This window comes from Coptis chinensis, chromosome 3 (assembly GCF_015680905.1).
Source record: "Coptis chinensis isolate HL-2020 chromosome 3, ASM1568090v1, whole genome shotgun sequence".
Lineage (NCBI taxonomy): Eukaryota > Viridiplantae > Streptophyta > Magnoliopsida > Ranunculales > Ranunculaceae > Coptis > Coptis chinensis.
This window is the reverse complement of record NC_141458.1, coordinates 100,722,628-100,738,073: the sequence shown is the minus strand read 5'-3', so window position 1 is coordinate 100,738,073 and position 15,446 is coordinate 100,722,628. Positions and strand designations below refer to the sequence as shown.

Genomic DNA, 15,446 nt, shown 5'->3' with positions numbered 1-15,446 from the left:
CAGTATATTTGATACTTGCAAGAGGAATAAGTTATGTTGTCTAAGCAAAGATTAAACATGCACACATGACACAATCAAGAAGGCAAGAAGTTCTGTGATGTTTAGCAACTCCATCACTGTATTATTTCTCAAAATCACGGGTTCTTTTAAATTGAAGAGGACAGCGAGCTTGAGATAGCTAACTACAGTGAATTACATTCGTGCTTCTTGACCAAAACAATGAGATTGCAAAATATGAGAAAGGTATTTGGTAGGTGAAATAGAAAGCGCCCTCTTATTGGAAGAAACGAGAAAGAAGAATCCTGAACTTATTATTTAGTCACACAGACGGCAAATTACTTTTTGTTTCTACTCTAAGCAGCAGAGTGCAGAATTAAACGCACAAAATGTCAATTGACTGAAGTTTAATGTAAGAGCTAGGAATATATCATATACTACACATCAAGATTCAATTCTGCTTATAATGAAGAAAGTTTTACAGATGGAAAGAAAATAACAACTCTGAGAGCTACAGAGAGCTACATCAGAATATCAGATACATGCTCTTGCTGATTAGGATAAAGGGATTGTAGTTAAAAGCTCGCTCGTCCATTTGCTTCGTGCTTCATTGTATTAGGGATAGAGCAATATATACATGAATGCACAATATATAAGGGATAGAGCCACTTCCAAAACGTACAAAGCAATATCTCACCTACCAGTTGAATTAAAGACTGATATTTTGTAGATATAATCTCCCCACCATGAATAACATGCCGACCAAAGTTACAATAAAATTGAAAGAGAAGGAAAATAAAAGAAAAAAAGAGAAAAGGTTATCACAAATAGAGACCGATTAATGCGAGCCATATAATTTGTATTCCGTTTCACAAAAAGGAAAACTAAACAAATAACAGCAAAAACAAAACTTGAACACTATTTTAATGGGCTCTGAGGGGCTTTCTAAAGAAACTAACAGCCCATAAGAAGAACCCTTTACAACCAAAATCAACACCCTCCAAAAATTATCGAACGCCACATCTGAGGAGCAAAACTACTTTGGGAGGGGATGGGCAGCATGATAACACCATCTCAAACACCAATCGTACACACTCAGCATGCCAGCAGATACACATACTTTGAGCATTCTACCAGGCAAAGCAGACGATGGCACCTGACAAGAATTTGCTCCTCCAAAGCCTGCACCAAACTTGGTCACTGGATGAAATTAACAGGTCTAATTCATTTCAGCTCGTCTTTGTTGTAATGTACTTGAGTGATCAACCTCTGTCGCTGACGATGTAATACTAGATGATGCACTTGACGATGAATCACTATAAACAGGTACACCATTTGCTGTACTCTGATCTGTTTCAGGATTTCTTTGAGGACCAGCTGTAGTAGGCTTTTGGCCCTCCTCTGCTAGTTTTCTGAGGAGATTCATTACAGTTGGAAGGAACTTAGTAGAAATGGACAGAAGACCGGGAAGCTGCATTCAAGCATGAATCATGATCCAAGATAAGGCCATTAAAAACTTCAGGTAGCAGAAATAATCTTATAACACAGTTGCAAAAAGGGAAAGATAGCTATATACTTACAGCACCATTGCGGAATTCACCCGAGATATCTAGTTGGACCCATAGGGCTTTAACCAGTAGAAAGCAAACAAAGATAACACCAAGGTATAAAGGATTCCTGTCAAAAAAGGTTCACAAAGCAGACACAATTTAGAGAAAAGCAGGACTAATAAGCTTCTACGTTAACCTACTTTCAACCTGAAAAGTAAATGGCGATCATCTACCTCAGGAGTGTCATGAACTCATTGAATCCCAAGACTACCAAGGCAAGAATTGCCCACGGAGGTGGTAACCAGTTGTTATTGCGTTTATTGGCTTCCTGAGAATTTGACAAAGCAGAATTTAATTCCAATCAGATAGCTTTCTGACAGTAATCATTTTGTCAACAAAGAAAACCTACTGAATAAATTTTGTAAACAAAATATTTTAAACGTGCCTGAGCAGCAATGGCTTGAGAGACACTATACTCGGTCTCCGCCTTGAATTGCCTCCAAAGCGATTTGCATTGGACAGGTGTAATTAATGTTTTCGTCGAGGGAACCTGGATGAGACATCGATCATAAACATAATTAAGAAACTACAGCACATAAACACAAAAACATACAAAAGGATACATATCATGTAGACAAAAAAATGGAAAATGTACATGTTCATGGGAGCCACATGGAGAAGAGTTGTGGCCAATTTTTGTTTTATATAATTTACCATGAAGATAATATTTGACAAAATTCAGCTCCTTTAAACATTTATAACCATGTGAATAGCTGTTGTAAACTATTAATTCATCTCAAACTTAATATATTTTCAATTGCGCACAGCTTTTGACAAGGGTAGAAATGTTCAAATGAAAGTGAGTGCCTGAACAATTTTGAGAATATAAAGTTCACAATTTTCAAGAGACACCTAAGGCCTCTAAACTACTTTCAGTCATAGAACTAATAAAGAAGTAGAACTCAAGCACAAAGCAACATCAGTAATGAGTTTCAGTAGATGGTTACCTCTTCCCAGGTGCTTGAAGCAAGTGGATCGACTGATGTGATGCTTTTGTTAGTAGAACTGGTACTAGCAGAATCCACAAGGGCGACTGACAGAGTATTTGCAATATTATCAGCATCTTCGTCCAACCGAACAGCAGCCATTACAGAGAGCAACTTCAATGACTGAAAAGGACCAAAATAGTTCAAACTTCTAAGCAAAGAGAAATTTCAAGATTTTACAGCTAATCAAGTCGGGACGTACTGCAGAACGAGCAGTTTTTGTGATTGCTCGGATGTCTTCCTTCCCAGTCCAAATTCTTGGCATTGAGTCAGAGTCGTGACTAAACAATGTTGAAAACCTGTGAACAGTATTTTAGTATTACTCTTATTTGGTCCATTAGGGATATCGCTCAGAATACAAGTCTTGTCAATGGTCTTACCTGTCCTTCATCCGGATCAGGACTCTTCCTGCTTCTTCTTTGGCCTTGCCTTCAACAACATTTCTTGCATAGTTCTCCATATTTGTGAGCAATTCAGTCGTCGTCTTGTGATCAATGTCAAAGCCAGAAATGTCTTTGGAAAGCCCAGATACTGCTGATTCTGTTTCACGTTGAAGCAGATTTCTGATGGCAGACCAGGTATTGTCACTAGCTGCATCTAGAAGAGCTTCCACAGGTTCTGATAATGCCTTGTTCAGTTTTCCCTATAGGTTTATCAAAGATCCTCAATTGCAACTTGTTCCGTATTTTAAAGCAAGGGGACGATTAAGCACATAATTGCATCTATACTTAGTATGATGGTTATCGACCTAACAACAAATATCTACAGCTTAAAAAATTAGTAAGATAAAGTTCACCATTCAGGATGAAGCCTGTGTTCCCATACCTCATAGGAGGATGTAAGTTCAGACAGTTTGGAGGTACGAACTGAAGCAACATGTGCATCTATATCACGCCGAAGCTTATCACGAGTTTTGGAGGGGTCCCAGTTTGCTTGTTCAATAGCCACATCTGTAATCAACTTGAATCATCATACTCATTGAAACAGTAGTATTTACAAAATAAAAAAGATAAAAAAACAGAAAAAAGAGTCATAATATAAACCAATTGAATCATATCACTCATAGAAACTTGCAATATAGATTTTCTTTTATCAGTTAAAAATGCAAGGCATGGTCAATTTGGATTGTGGAAGATCCTGATAAGATTTTGTAGATGTGTTAAAAATCACAAAGTTCTCTTTTGAACTGTAATTTTTTAACACAATTTACACCTATAATTATGCTCTACATGGTCTTTTGCATTACAGATCCACGTGAAGTTCTTTCGTCACCGTACATCTTTCGAGTAAGTTTCAGAAGACATTTAAAAGCTGGTATGACCCCTGACTGCCTCTATGGCACATTTAGTTTCAATTATTTTCATATTACGCAATTCAAATATTAAATCACCTTATCTGCTCTCCATTCTTTATTTCCTGACTTTTGTTCAAATTAACAATTTGAATGAAAAATTACCTACTCAACCATAGATACATTTGATCATTTTGTGCTCAATCCTCAAGTTCCAACTTTCTTTAAGATCTATATAAGGCGTCGTAAAATGTGTTTGGACAATGTTTGTCATTTATGTGGAAAGGATGGTGAGTCTGCCAATCACGTACTTCTCTGGTGTGCTTTTCTTTTAGTCTAGAGTGACTTGGGCAGGCCCAGGCTGTATTTGATTTGCTTAAAGGTTGGGAACAAGGTACCTTTTCTTTTTCTGGAAATTGCCTTTGGAGCTGGATCATGTGGGGCATTTGGTTGGAGTGGAACAGTCGTCACTTTGAAGGCGTCTCAGCTACGCTTAAAGAGATTATTCTCTCGGTAAAGACGCTTTTGTTTCGGTGGTCTAAAGTCTTCAAAAAGTTTAAAGGGTGTTTTTTGAGTCTTTTCTAGCTAGGTGGGATCATCTTATGTTCTTAGCTAGGTTACATGGACACGCCATATTTTGAAAAAAATCCGTGTCGGATACGTATCCACGTGTCCGTGTCGGACACATATTGCATGTAATTTACCTCGAATTTTGATATTTTGCCGTGTCTGACAATTCTTATCCGTGTCCGATATGGCGTGTCAATGTAACTTAGGTTCTTAGACATGGGGTGATGGGCACATCTTCTTTTATTTTATTTTTTGTAATTTCTCAACCTGATTTCCCGTTATTAATGATATTTCACTTTGTTGAGCAAAAAAAAAGGAAGGCCATTGATCCGCAGTGGTTCGTCACACAAAGATAAAATGGTGTTCAACATACTCAACTGAAGAACAAAGAACAATATGAAGTTATTAATATTTTGAAAATGACTTTCGGAACTTCTATTTGACTGAGCATGTGCTACAACATTGTTGATGAATGTAAAATTTGTTGATTTCATGTGTATTAGAATGGGCTTGTTAGATGAGCAAGCTTTGTAACTGGGGGAGGTTGAGTGTGGTCGAGTGGCTTCTTGCTACTTAATTACAAGAAAATTGTAATCTTTACTACAACTAGGCCAGATTTGGATTCCCAACTCTAAATCCAGTAACATTTTTTTTTTTGGGTAAACCTAAATCCGAAAAAAATAATTATACACAATATAGATTAACAAAGAAATATACCTGTGCATCCTTCATCAAATACTGACATAAAATATTTACTGCAATCATGAGCAGCCACAGCAAATGTTTCCCCTCCGTTAAGAGCCTTATCAAAAGCTTCCTTGAAATCATCTAGAGTTCGAGAGCGCAGATGTGCCAACATGGAATGATAGGCAGGTTGTATTAGCTACAAATTGGCAAAATGTTCAATTAGAGAAGAAGGCCTGCAATATTTCTTATATATCAAACTTCTCAATTAGGCAAACTGAACTATCATGTGATCATTGACCAAAGCGAAAAATGGAAAAGATATTGCTGTCAAATCAAATTCGCCCAGCTAAATAAGAAAAGCATGGAAATATGACATCCTCTGTAGAACATAGTTGATTTCGTATACAAAAGTCCAGCCAAAATGAATTAACTCGACCAAAGAGGAGTTCAAGGATGTCTAAGAACACGTTCGGGAAACAACAGAAATTCTGCAAAGCCCACCATAAACAAATTATCATCAAGACGAAATGCATGCAAAGCAGCACAGATCGTACGGTTGCAACTTGCAAGTAGTGGGAAAGAAAACATATCCTTCTACATCTGGAAGAAATCCTTATATATTATCCCCCACTTGCAACAAAGCTTATATTAATTTACCCTATCCCATTGTCACCAAACAAATGAACAATATTTCGCATAACATCCTGCACTTCTTGGCTCCTTGCTAATCAAGCGCAACTGTACATCCTACACCGTGTAAGAAATATCCAGCTTTAGATGTGACGTGCAAGCATGACTGCGTATGCATTTCTTATCTTCCTTCCAAAATTTTCATGAAATATTGGCAGTCTTCGTGTTGCACCCTTATGTTACCAAAATAATAATAATAACAATAGTATTAATAAAATGATAAGACTTTAGGTAGGCAATCTTAAAGCGACATATCACTTGCTCTCCTACCATCAAGAGGTGAAATTATTAATTTCTTTCACTTAGTTTCTTGTATCTCTTTCAATTGAACAGGGATTAGAAATTTCACTAAGAGATATATCCGAAGGGCCTCAGATATTTTTTACCAAACAAAGAATAATTATGTGAGACGGCTGGAAAATGCAAAAGGATTATACACTCTACAGCAAGAAGTAAAAGAAGTATTACCTGCAGCACTTTAGTTTCCAAAAGCTGGCGCTTTGCAGTCCTGACACCTTCATCGAAATAAGTAGCTTCCGCATCATACCTAAGGGAAAACATAAAGTGAATTCCATCTCAGAATTTGTAGAATATGGATGAAATCATCCACAAAGAACAGTGAACATGCAAAGATTTTATATTAACACAAAAATTAAAAGGATCAAAATAGTTGAGCTGACATAAAGATGCTGGAAATCACGAGTTAAATGAAAAAAGCAAATTGGCATGCAGCAAAAGCACAAAAGAATACCAAAGACATGTAAGCATAAAAAATATCAACTTTATATCTTGTATGTTATAACCTCTAATATATGCTCAGGTTAACTTGCTGATAAACGAAAAAAAATCTGCTGAAAAATTGTTGATGGGAGACCGACGTTATTATGTTAACAATGTAGTAACTAAGTAGTTTTAAGTAACCACTGCATGCAAATACAGAAACAGAGAAACGAAGAAGGAAACTGCTCTTCCCCATAAACACATGAAAGAACGGCAAGCCAATCGTGGGAGTGTGGGACATACAGTTTTACTGTTTTCACGTACATCGACCAATTTTGTTTTTTTTAATACTTTATTTATTTTTCTTTTTCTATTGTTTGCAATGCTTACAAGCTAAAACAACCACTTTCAGTTATCATAAAGTTCAATGGAGACCAGCTAAGAAATTGGTGCCAAATAAACCTATTTTCAAATACATCAATAGGTAAAAACTGGAAAAATTAAAAAGTACTCACCCTGATAAGCATGTCTGGAAAATTGAACTAAGCTTCTTCCCGAAGCCCGAAACTGCCCCAGTCTGTACAGCCTCTTCCAGTTGACGCCAGTCCTTTACAAGTTTTAAGAACAATAGAGATTATGTCAGCAACTGTTATAAAGTATCCAAACAACTGAAAAAAATATCTTGAGGTTGAAAATTCTTGGAACATGTACCTCATTCCCAGCCAAATCAGCAAACTTTTCATTAGCTATTTCTTCACAACGCACAGTGGCAACCATAACCTGAAAACAGATGCTGAAGACCATATAAGCCAAGCAAACATCATTTCTCAGTGGCCACAGATTCAGATATTTTAAAATAATCACCTTGTGGGCTGGAAGGTCAAGGTCCTTGTTCTCCTTTATAACTTCCCATATCTGTTGTGCGCTAAACGAAAATCCTGAAGCAGGAACAACGCCTCTTCGGTCTCCAGCAAGTCCACCAGGGGCAATAGAATGGAAGAATTGCTGCCTCAAATTGGCAACCTTCACGAAACAATAGGAAAAACAGAGTCAACAACATGATTATCCATTTCCCTAGGGGAAATAACCCATCTAAGAACAGCTGATTACTGTATTTTCAGATACAACAGGAAAATAACCCATCTAAGAATAACTGATTACTGTATTTTCAGATACAACAGGTTGATAACAAACTTTACACCAAACTTTATACCTAATACTATATTGTCGCAATATGGTATTACAATAACAATAATAATAATACAGATCAACACGAGAAAAAGATTCTCGAAAAAAATAAAAAGATAAATGAGAAAAGTCGTAGCAGTAAATCAATAATGCACTATCGCTTATATGTTTTTTGCACCTGCTCTTTGAACAGCTCTTCTTTCTCTTCATAACTTGAAAGAGCAGTGACTTGAACCTGACAATTTAAACAAGAATAACACGTCTTATAAGCTTTCGTCAATTATAAAGATGGGAAAGGGGAGAGAGAGTAAATCTTATAATCAGTATAGACTAGCATCTCACATTAAAGAATTCGCTCAGGGGGGTTTCTTTGTGGGCCTGTGGTTTAGGAACAGTATCCCATATCTGCTCACAAAAATGCAACAATATCATATTTTCCAAAATAAATTAACAAAATTATATTTTCCAGATGGGGAAATGTTTACTGATTTACTACCTTCTGAATATCTTCTCTTAAGACAGGTTCCAAATTCTCCAATGGTGTCTACAGATCAGAGACAGCAAAAGTGACAGTCCATACCAAATGAAGTTTCAAAGTAGAACTCAAATAATAAGCCAGAATATTTGAAACATACCTTTGTCTTATCACGTATGACAAATAACAGAGTTGTTTTACGCGGACTAAACAAGCGCATCATCACCTACATAAAAAGCAATGAACAATTGCAAAAAGATAACATTCGAAGCTATAAACAAGGAATGGCATACATTTATACCTGGAAAACTGTCTTTAAAAGAGGCTTGTTTGCAGCCTGCTCACGGCCAATATCATGGCACCACCTAAATAAAAATGATTTCAGAAATCCCTCTTACAGTAATTGTAGTAAGACACCAGAAGTTGACACAGCAACATACTAAATAATAGAAAGGGGAAAAGACGGTAAACGGTGGGCTTACATGTTAATAAGGACTATATCTGAAACCGCAAGAGCAAAAAGAGCACTCTGCTTCTCAAACGCGGTATCATCCTATAAAAGAAAATGACTGATTAGCAAAGAAGCAACAGTTTGACAAGAATTTTAGCTCAATGGAAAAACTTAAATCCAAGAAAGTAACATAATCTGACTTGCAGCTTTTGTTGTATATATTCTAATCTATTTTGTGATTTACAATGTTATACCTATTTTCTTTAAGTATCAGTCGAATATTTATTGTTCAAATAGTACTCAAACGCTTGGATTTATTAACATGGCTGATCTTTTTTTAGGGGATTTCAATATTGTAAAATTGTTTGCAAAAAACCTCTAGTTAATGATTCGTTATGACCTCAAAGGTGAGGAGCTCGTGCAGTCGATTCACAGGACATATAGGTGTAGCATTCATAGGCATGGACAAGAGCCAATAGATAGAATTCCATAAGGCCATAACCAATGCAACCATATAAAAACATGCATAACTAATGACTCAATGAACAATATAGATGATCTCTATTGGACTTCATAATGAGCAAGAGAGTCTGGGTGAGGAAACGGATCAGAGTTGTTTCTAGTCACAGAGTTTATGAAAATTGGACCTGGCATGTGTAACAGAAGGGTCATGAGATCAACATATTAATGAGCATTTATGCTGAATAATCAATGTTTTCCATTAGTTATATAAATGAAAATTAATAGTCCACAAATGCAAAGCACATTGTTTTAGTCCAGACAAATCAAACATATACAGTATTGCTAGAAATCTAGATCTTAATATTTTTCGTATAATTTTCAGTCAATTATCTGAATACATGTATAAAAGAAAGCATCATATGCCAATGATATATGATTATGTGAACAACAAAATGATGTGGCAAATGTATCGTAAAAGAATGTATTTAGACTTGCAAACACACCTCTCCTCGTTCTCTTCCATCGGTTCCTTCCAAATCCATGACAATAGTACAAGGTTCAATACCAGCACAATTTGCCATCCAAATTCCTTTAGTTGTTTGAGACCTGAAAAAGACTTATTGAGTCACTCTAATGCTCAATCATAAAAAATCGGGTGGAATGTGGTAAGCTTCAAAACTAACAATACAAGGTCAAACACTTGCCTCCCTCTAAAAGCATCCATCTCCCTGAAGTTAGTCCCAAAAAGATGATTCAAAAGAGTGCTCTTCCCTGCCAAAATTATGGAACATATGTTACAACTTGATGTATCCATTTCAGTTTGACTGATGTATGAAACAATATTAAGGTAATAACTGGTAACAAATGAGCTCACTAAGTTCTGCATATACCATGATTATGTAGTTGACAAAGTAACAGGAGACATATACGAAGTGACTTGCAACTAAAGCTCATCAAGCACTCAACATGAGCACTAGTTCATGATCATTGTCTAGTAACGACAATGATAAGAGGTATGGGGGATATAAGTAAGAACATTTGATAAGTTTAAAATGCATAATGCATACCACTACTTTGTGGTCCCATGATTGAAACCACTGCATAAGAAAGTCCACATTCCCCCAACTTCACCGTCTTTGAAAAATTATCTAGTCCACTAACATTAAATATACCATCTCCGTCAATGAGTTGGATCGAGCAGATATCATCACCTTTTCCTGCGGGGAAAGAAATAATCATATCTTATCAATGAGAACATCTTGATACACAATAGATGCATAATAATATCCAAACTTACATATGTGATTCTTATATTTATGGTAATTGAAATTTTGCATACAATACTTTAGTTAATTAGTCCACGTACTCTGTTAGAGGGAGTATTATCAGTAGCTGCATATATAAGAGGGGTGTCGTTTTTACCATATTGAAATTCGGTTCAATATGAATTTTGTAATGAGTTTTTACCATATATTAACTTTTTTCGCTAATATTAATCCATTTTTGAGATGAAAAGAATTTTAATAAAATAGAGGTTTTAATCCTTTGTTTGTGGTATCACAATTTAAGCTTTACTGTGCCCTTAACTTTCCATACCACGGACTAAACTACAAGCTTGATTGACAGACTAAACTACCAGCCACACAAAGCGCTATACCCAAAATATCATAACCTTTCGGAAATCGGTGACCAGCAGACAATCTCCTCGAAAAATCTAATAGAGAAGTTCCATTACTTCCACGTTAAGTGGCGAGCATAAAGATTCAAGGAGCATTAACGGATCAAATGAGATCAAGACTCGATTATTAAGCAAGATCAAGTGATTCCAGCGAACCACAAAGTACACAAGATAGTTCATGCACATGAAGTTGACAGATTTGAAAGGAGAGTCCAATGACTACTTTACAAGATTGATCAGGACAATAGATCCTTTAGGATCTTGGGGGATCAATGTCAAGATGAAGGAGGTTTAAAGGTTTGAAAACTGCTGTAAGGGAGCCAAAGAAGCAAAAGACTTGAGGCTCCCCAACAAGAAGGATAGGAAAGAAAAATAATACGAAAAAAAACCAAAAAAAAAAAAAACCAAGGAGAAGTTCACATGAATGGTTGTCCGGACATAAGTGTTGACCTATCTAAACAAGTCATAGTCAGGAAACAAATACCCCAATAAAGCCTGGACTTATCCCAATAACTGTATATAGTGCTGCAAGCCCCTTTGAGCTTCTATCTTGTTCCTTAAGGATTAGACTTTTTGCAACATCAGATGTGGGTAGAGAACTTCCCGACTACAATATAAAAAAAATTGTAACCTCTAATATAGGGAAACCAAAGTTGTAATAGAACCTAGTGTTAGGTTTTTGGAGGGGAAAAGGGGGGAGATTGAGGGTTTTAGACACTAGGAGGGAAGACGATGTAAAGATCCAACAAATACGACGCGTCAACAATGTCCCCACTTAGCCACTGTGACGTGACTTTCCATGATGTAACCACTCCTCCTGCCTGGGCATGCATAACTGCAGATTTCTTAGAAAATCTGGATCCAAGTTATCATGAAAGACCTTGACATTTGTATTTGACGTTCTAGGTACCTGGCACACCCATCACCCCACGGGCTAGGTGCCTTTCCAATATTTCCCCATGGGGTATTGCAGATAGCCACTAGGATGATATCCCGCCACTAGATGTGATCATCATCTTTTTGTATGGTAGGGAATTTAAGATCTTCCACTAATTGTATCTCCATTTTCTTTTGTTATTCTATATTGAAATAAAAAAAATCTCTTTATTGTTTTTTTTTTGGCTCAATCTATGTTTCTTGCCTCTTTTTTTCATCTATACCATTGTCGCAATTGTGTTTTGGAGCAACAATGGAAAAACCCAACACCAATATTTAGATTTGTTTGGAGGAACAAACCGTCATTTTGGCATGGAAGAGTTGTTTTGTGCCAGAGAGTATGATTGAAGGTAACTACTTTCTATGATTGGTTCCAAATACAAGGAATCACCTAAGGAACTGAATCAGTGGCTTGACTTTCAGAACCAGACCTTCAAACACCAAACCTGCAACGGGCTAATGCTTGCACAGAACAAAACCACTCTGGGCTTCTTTGCCAGGCAATGAGTTGGTCGGATACACTCTAGCTCCATGGAAGATTCAAGCAAACAACAGAGGCTAAGCCTCTCAATTATTCCATATTGTAATGTCGCGCCAAAGTAATAGGAATTACTCAAGCCCATAAGCTTCCATCTATTACGTGGGTGCTATTCCAGACTACAGTAAACGAACAGTTGAACAAGTTTAAATTCTCTAGACACTGGCAATCCCAAGTCCAACTAAATGAGCTAACTCCTAAGTAATCCAAGTGTCAAAATTGTGTTACTGTTGCATGTCTTGAAACTAGATCTAGAACCACAACTCAAATAGAACCAATGTGATCCCTAAAATGCAAATCAAATCATAAAACTAGCTCCTCTAATATAAAACTAACAAAAATTGATCAATTGCTCAAAATAAACACTTCAAACAAAAATTAACAGAAGAAACACTAATCTATTAACACTAAGCAAAAAACCCTGATCAGTAATATCTCTATTAACTGTAAAGGGCTTCAAGAAAGATTATTTACAGCACAATCAAATAACTGTTTACATCAAAACCACTAAAACTCATCGAAATTTACAGGTAAACCAAACAGACCCTTAGCTCAAGATCTCTAATACCCAATCAAATCAAGTAAAGACCCAAAATTCCACACAAACAAAGCAAAAAACTGAAGAAAAACATGCATCATGAATCAAAATTAAAGGGTAAATTAATTGGAAATTGAGAAGGAGAAGGAGACATACCCATTGAAGAACAAGAGTTCTATGTTGGAGAATAAAATAAATGGTTGGATCGAATGATCTGGTGTTTGTTAAAAGTAAGCTGAGAGAATAAAAATATTATTTAAATTATATAAGAAAAGGAGAGTATAAGTATACGTGTATGTATTTTTATACGGTATTTTTGGGTAGATGGAGTGAAGATGATTAGATGTGGGGGGAGAGAGAAAAAAAAATGTATTGAGAGATGTGCCTTTCGACTGCTACCGACTCATGTGGGAACCACCAACCGTCCAAACCTCCTTTTTTCTGGTAAAAAATTGTCTTTTCACTTTTTGTTATTCATCATTTCATCGGACCGACTCGGACATCATGGTACGGCTTTTGTTTTAGTTGTTTTTTATTTATTTATGGTGTATTTATTTGACTTAAACAAAAAAAATACTTTTGTTTTTTGTTAATGTTGAAAAATTAAGAGTTCAATGATATTTTTCCACGAAAGGATTGTTAGTTGTTTGGATTACATTTTACGAAAATGTGTGGATTAGTTAACGAGTGTTTATGCTTAACAGGAAAAAAAGTTAATTACTTATTTCCTATGGTAGAAGGAAATCGTTTTTAGTGTTATGATTTATTTATTTCCTAATGATTGTAGTACGAAGTTATTATTGGTAGCTATAAATGAAAAAGATTTAATTCACGATAACAATTAATCCTAAACGATATGAAAAAGTATTTTGGTCACAACACGGAAAAGACTAGCTTCCGGACAACTTGATCCAATGCGTTATGGATCTTACCTTAGTTCATAATCACGAATTTATTTTTATATTAATATATATTGCAAATAGATTACACAAAACTGGCTCAACACCCCTTTTTATACGTTTGCTAGATTAGAAAGAACAACAGGAGAAAGACTTTATGAACAACAATCTCTTGGAATAATTTTAGTTGATGTGCCATTCTTATGCGCACAAATTTGTTTAAAATAGGTCCTTTAATTAATGGGGTGTTTGGAATATTTTGGACTTTTTTTATGTTGCCATTATTCAATTTTAACAAGTCTCCACTCCACATCATTCCAAGTCCGTTCAACACAAAGGCAGTGCAACATGAGTACATGACATGAATGTTGCAGTAAGGTTTTGATAGTTTTGAAATGATATATGGATGTAGGGGTGCTAGTAGTTTTGTAACTCGATAACTCGATACGAAATTAGCAGGTTTGGGTTGGAAAAAAAGGATTTTGGGTCATTTAAGAATTGATCTGTCGAACCCGTCAAATAAATGGATTGGGTTAGGGTCACATATGTTAACCCAAATAACCCGTTAATGACCCGATTAATTCTCGGGTCTAATAGGTCGAGTCATCAACCCGTGACCTGTATAACCTGATTTTAAAATAAGTTTTATTATCCCAATAACCTAAAATAAACGACTAAAATGAGAAGGATTAGTCGTCATATTGATTCATTCGATAAATATATATTTTGTTATTCAATTTTCATTGATATGTATTATAATTGAATTATGGATTGTTTTTTAGAATTAATGCATATATTTTTTTTTAAATATATATTTTTTATAAATAAAATCGTAAAATACTAAATATTTTGTGTCAATACTCTCCACTTAGGGGTGTTTATGGATCGGTTCTGGGTCGGTTCTTACCGGTTTCAGTTCTGGGTCTATTTTTAGCGGTTTTATCGGGTTCGGTTCTTTCGGGTTTTTTCTTATATTTTGAAAACTCAGACCCATACCCATTAATTAAGTCGGTTCCGGTTCCGATTTCGGTTCCTTATCGGGTTATACATTTTTATTGCTAAAATTATTTTTTTTAGTTATACAACCGATATAAAAGTTGGTTTACGGGAACTATAACACTAGCTTGTCATCGATATTTTTGTCCTCTCATAAAAAGTAATGGTCCTAAATTCAATAATAATATTTGAAAGTTATCTAAAAATTTTAAATACATTCTCATACATTATATGTATGTGTATATTTTAAATCGGACATATGTATATTATACTATACGTAATGCGTCATATATAGAATAAATACCATATGTACAACAATTGTTAGTTAGCATTGCACGTATTCGTTATCTAATATATATACATGTAATATATCAAGCACGTACACGTTCATCGGTTCATGCATTAGTTAATATAGACAGTGCATAAGTTAATTCATAGTATACGACTATACGTATAGACGTAGACACGTAAATATTATTATTAATATTTATAATACACATAATTTAATGTAATATTATAAAAGATGTATTTAATAACACACATTCACTATTATGCTAAATGTTATATATATATTTAGTATAAATTTACACCTAACAAATATAGACTATATATAATAATAATATTTGAGTTTGTTTTTATTTAGTGTAATATAATACTAAATTCTATATATCAAAATCAAACTAATCGGTTCTGGTTTCGGTTCGGGTATCCATCGGTTTTTTACTATTCGGTTC

The 15,446-nt window shown here is 35.3% G+C and overlaps 1 protein-coding gene across 2 annotated transcripts; it reads right to left on the bottom strand.

Moving 5' to 3' along the window:
- Nucleotides 1-815: 815 nt before the first annotated feature.
- Nucleotides 816-13,164, bottom strand: LOC147512166 (protein ROOT HAIR DEFECTIVE 3-like). 2 transcript variants are annotated; one of them, XM_086595133.1, is made up of 23 exons: nt 12,974-13,164; nt 10,195-10,344; nt 9,832-9,898; nt 9,631-9,733; nt 8,697-8,767; nt 8,516-8,579; nt 8,375-8,440; nt 8,236-8,283; nt 8,082-8,144; nt 7,918-7,974; nt 7,416-7,574; nt 7,263-7,331; nt 7,067-7,158; nt 6,300-6,378; nt 5,172-5,337; nt 3,419-3,543; nt 2,974-3,236; nt 2,796-2,892; nt 2,555-2,716; nt 1,989-2,097; nt 1,781-1,871; nt 1,578-1,674; nt 816-1,468 (listed from the first exon to the last, which is right to left on the bottom strand). In XM_086595133.1, the coding sequence occupies exons 1-23, from the start codon at nt 12,975-12,977 to the stop codon at nt 1,217-1,219; spliced, it is 2,454 nt and encodes an 817-aa protein (XP_086451259.1). In that variant the 5' UTR covers nt 12,978-13,164; the 3' UTR covers nt 816-1,216. The 2 variants fall into 2 exon arrangements, with proteins under 2 accessions (XP_086451259.1, XP_086451260.1); XM_086595134.1 differs by having other exon boundaries at nt 1,781-1,875; nt 1,993-2,097.
- Between the last annotated feature and the right edge of the window lie 2,282 nt (nt 13,165-15,446).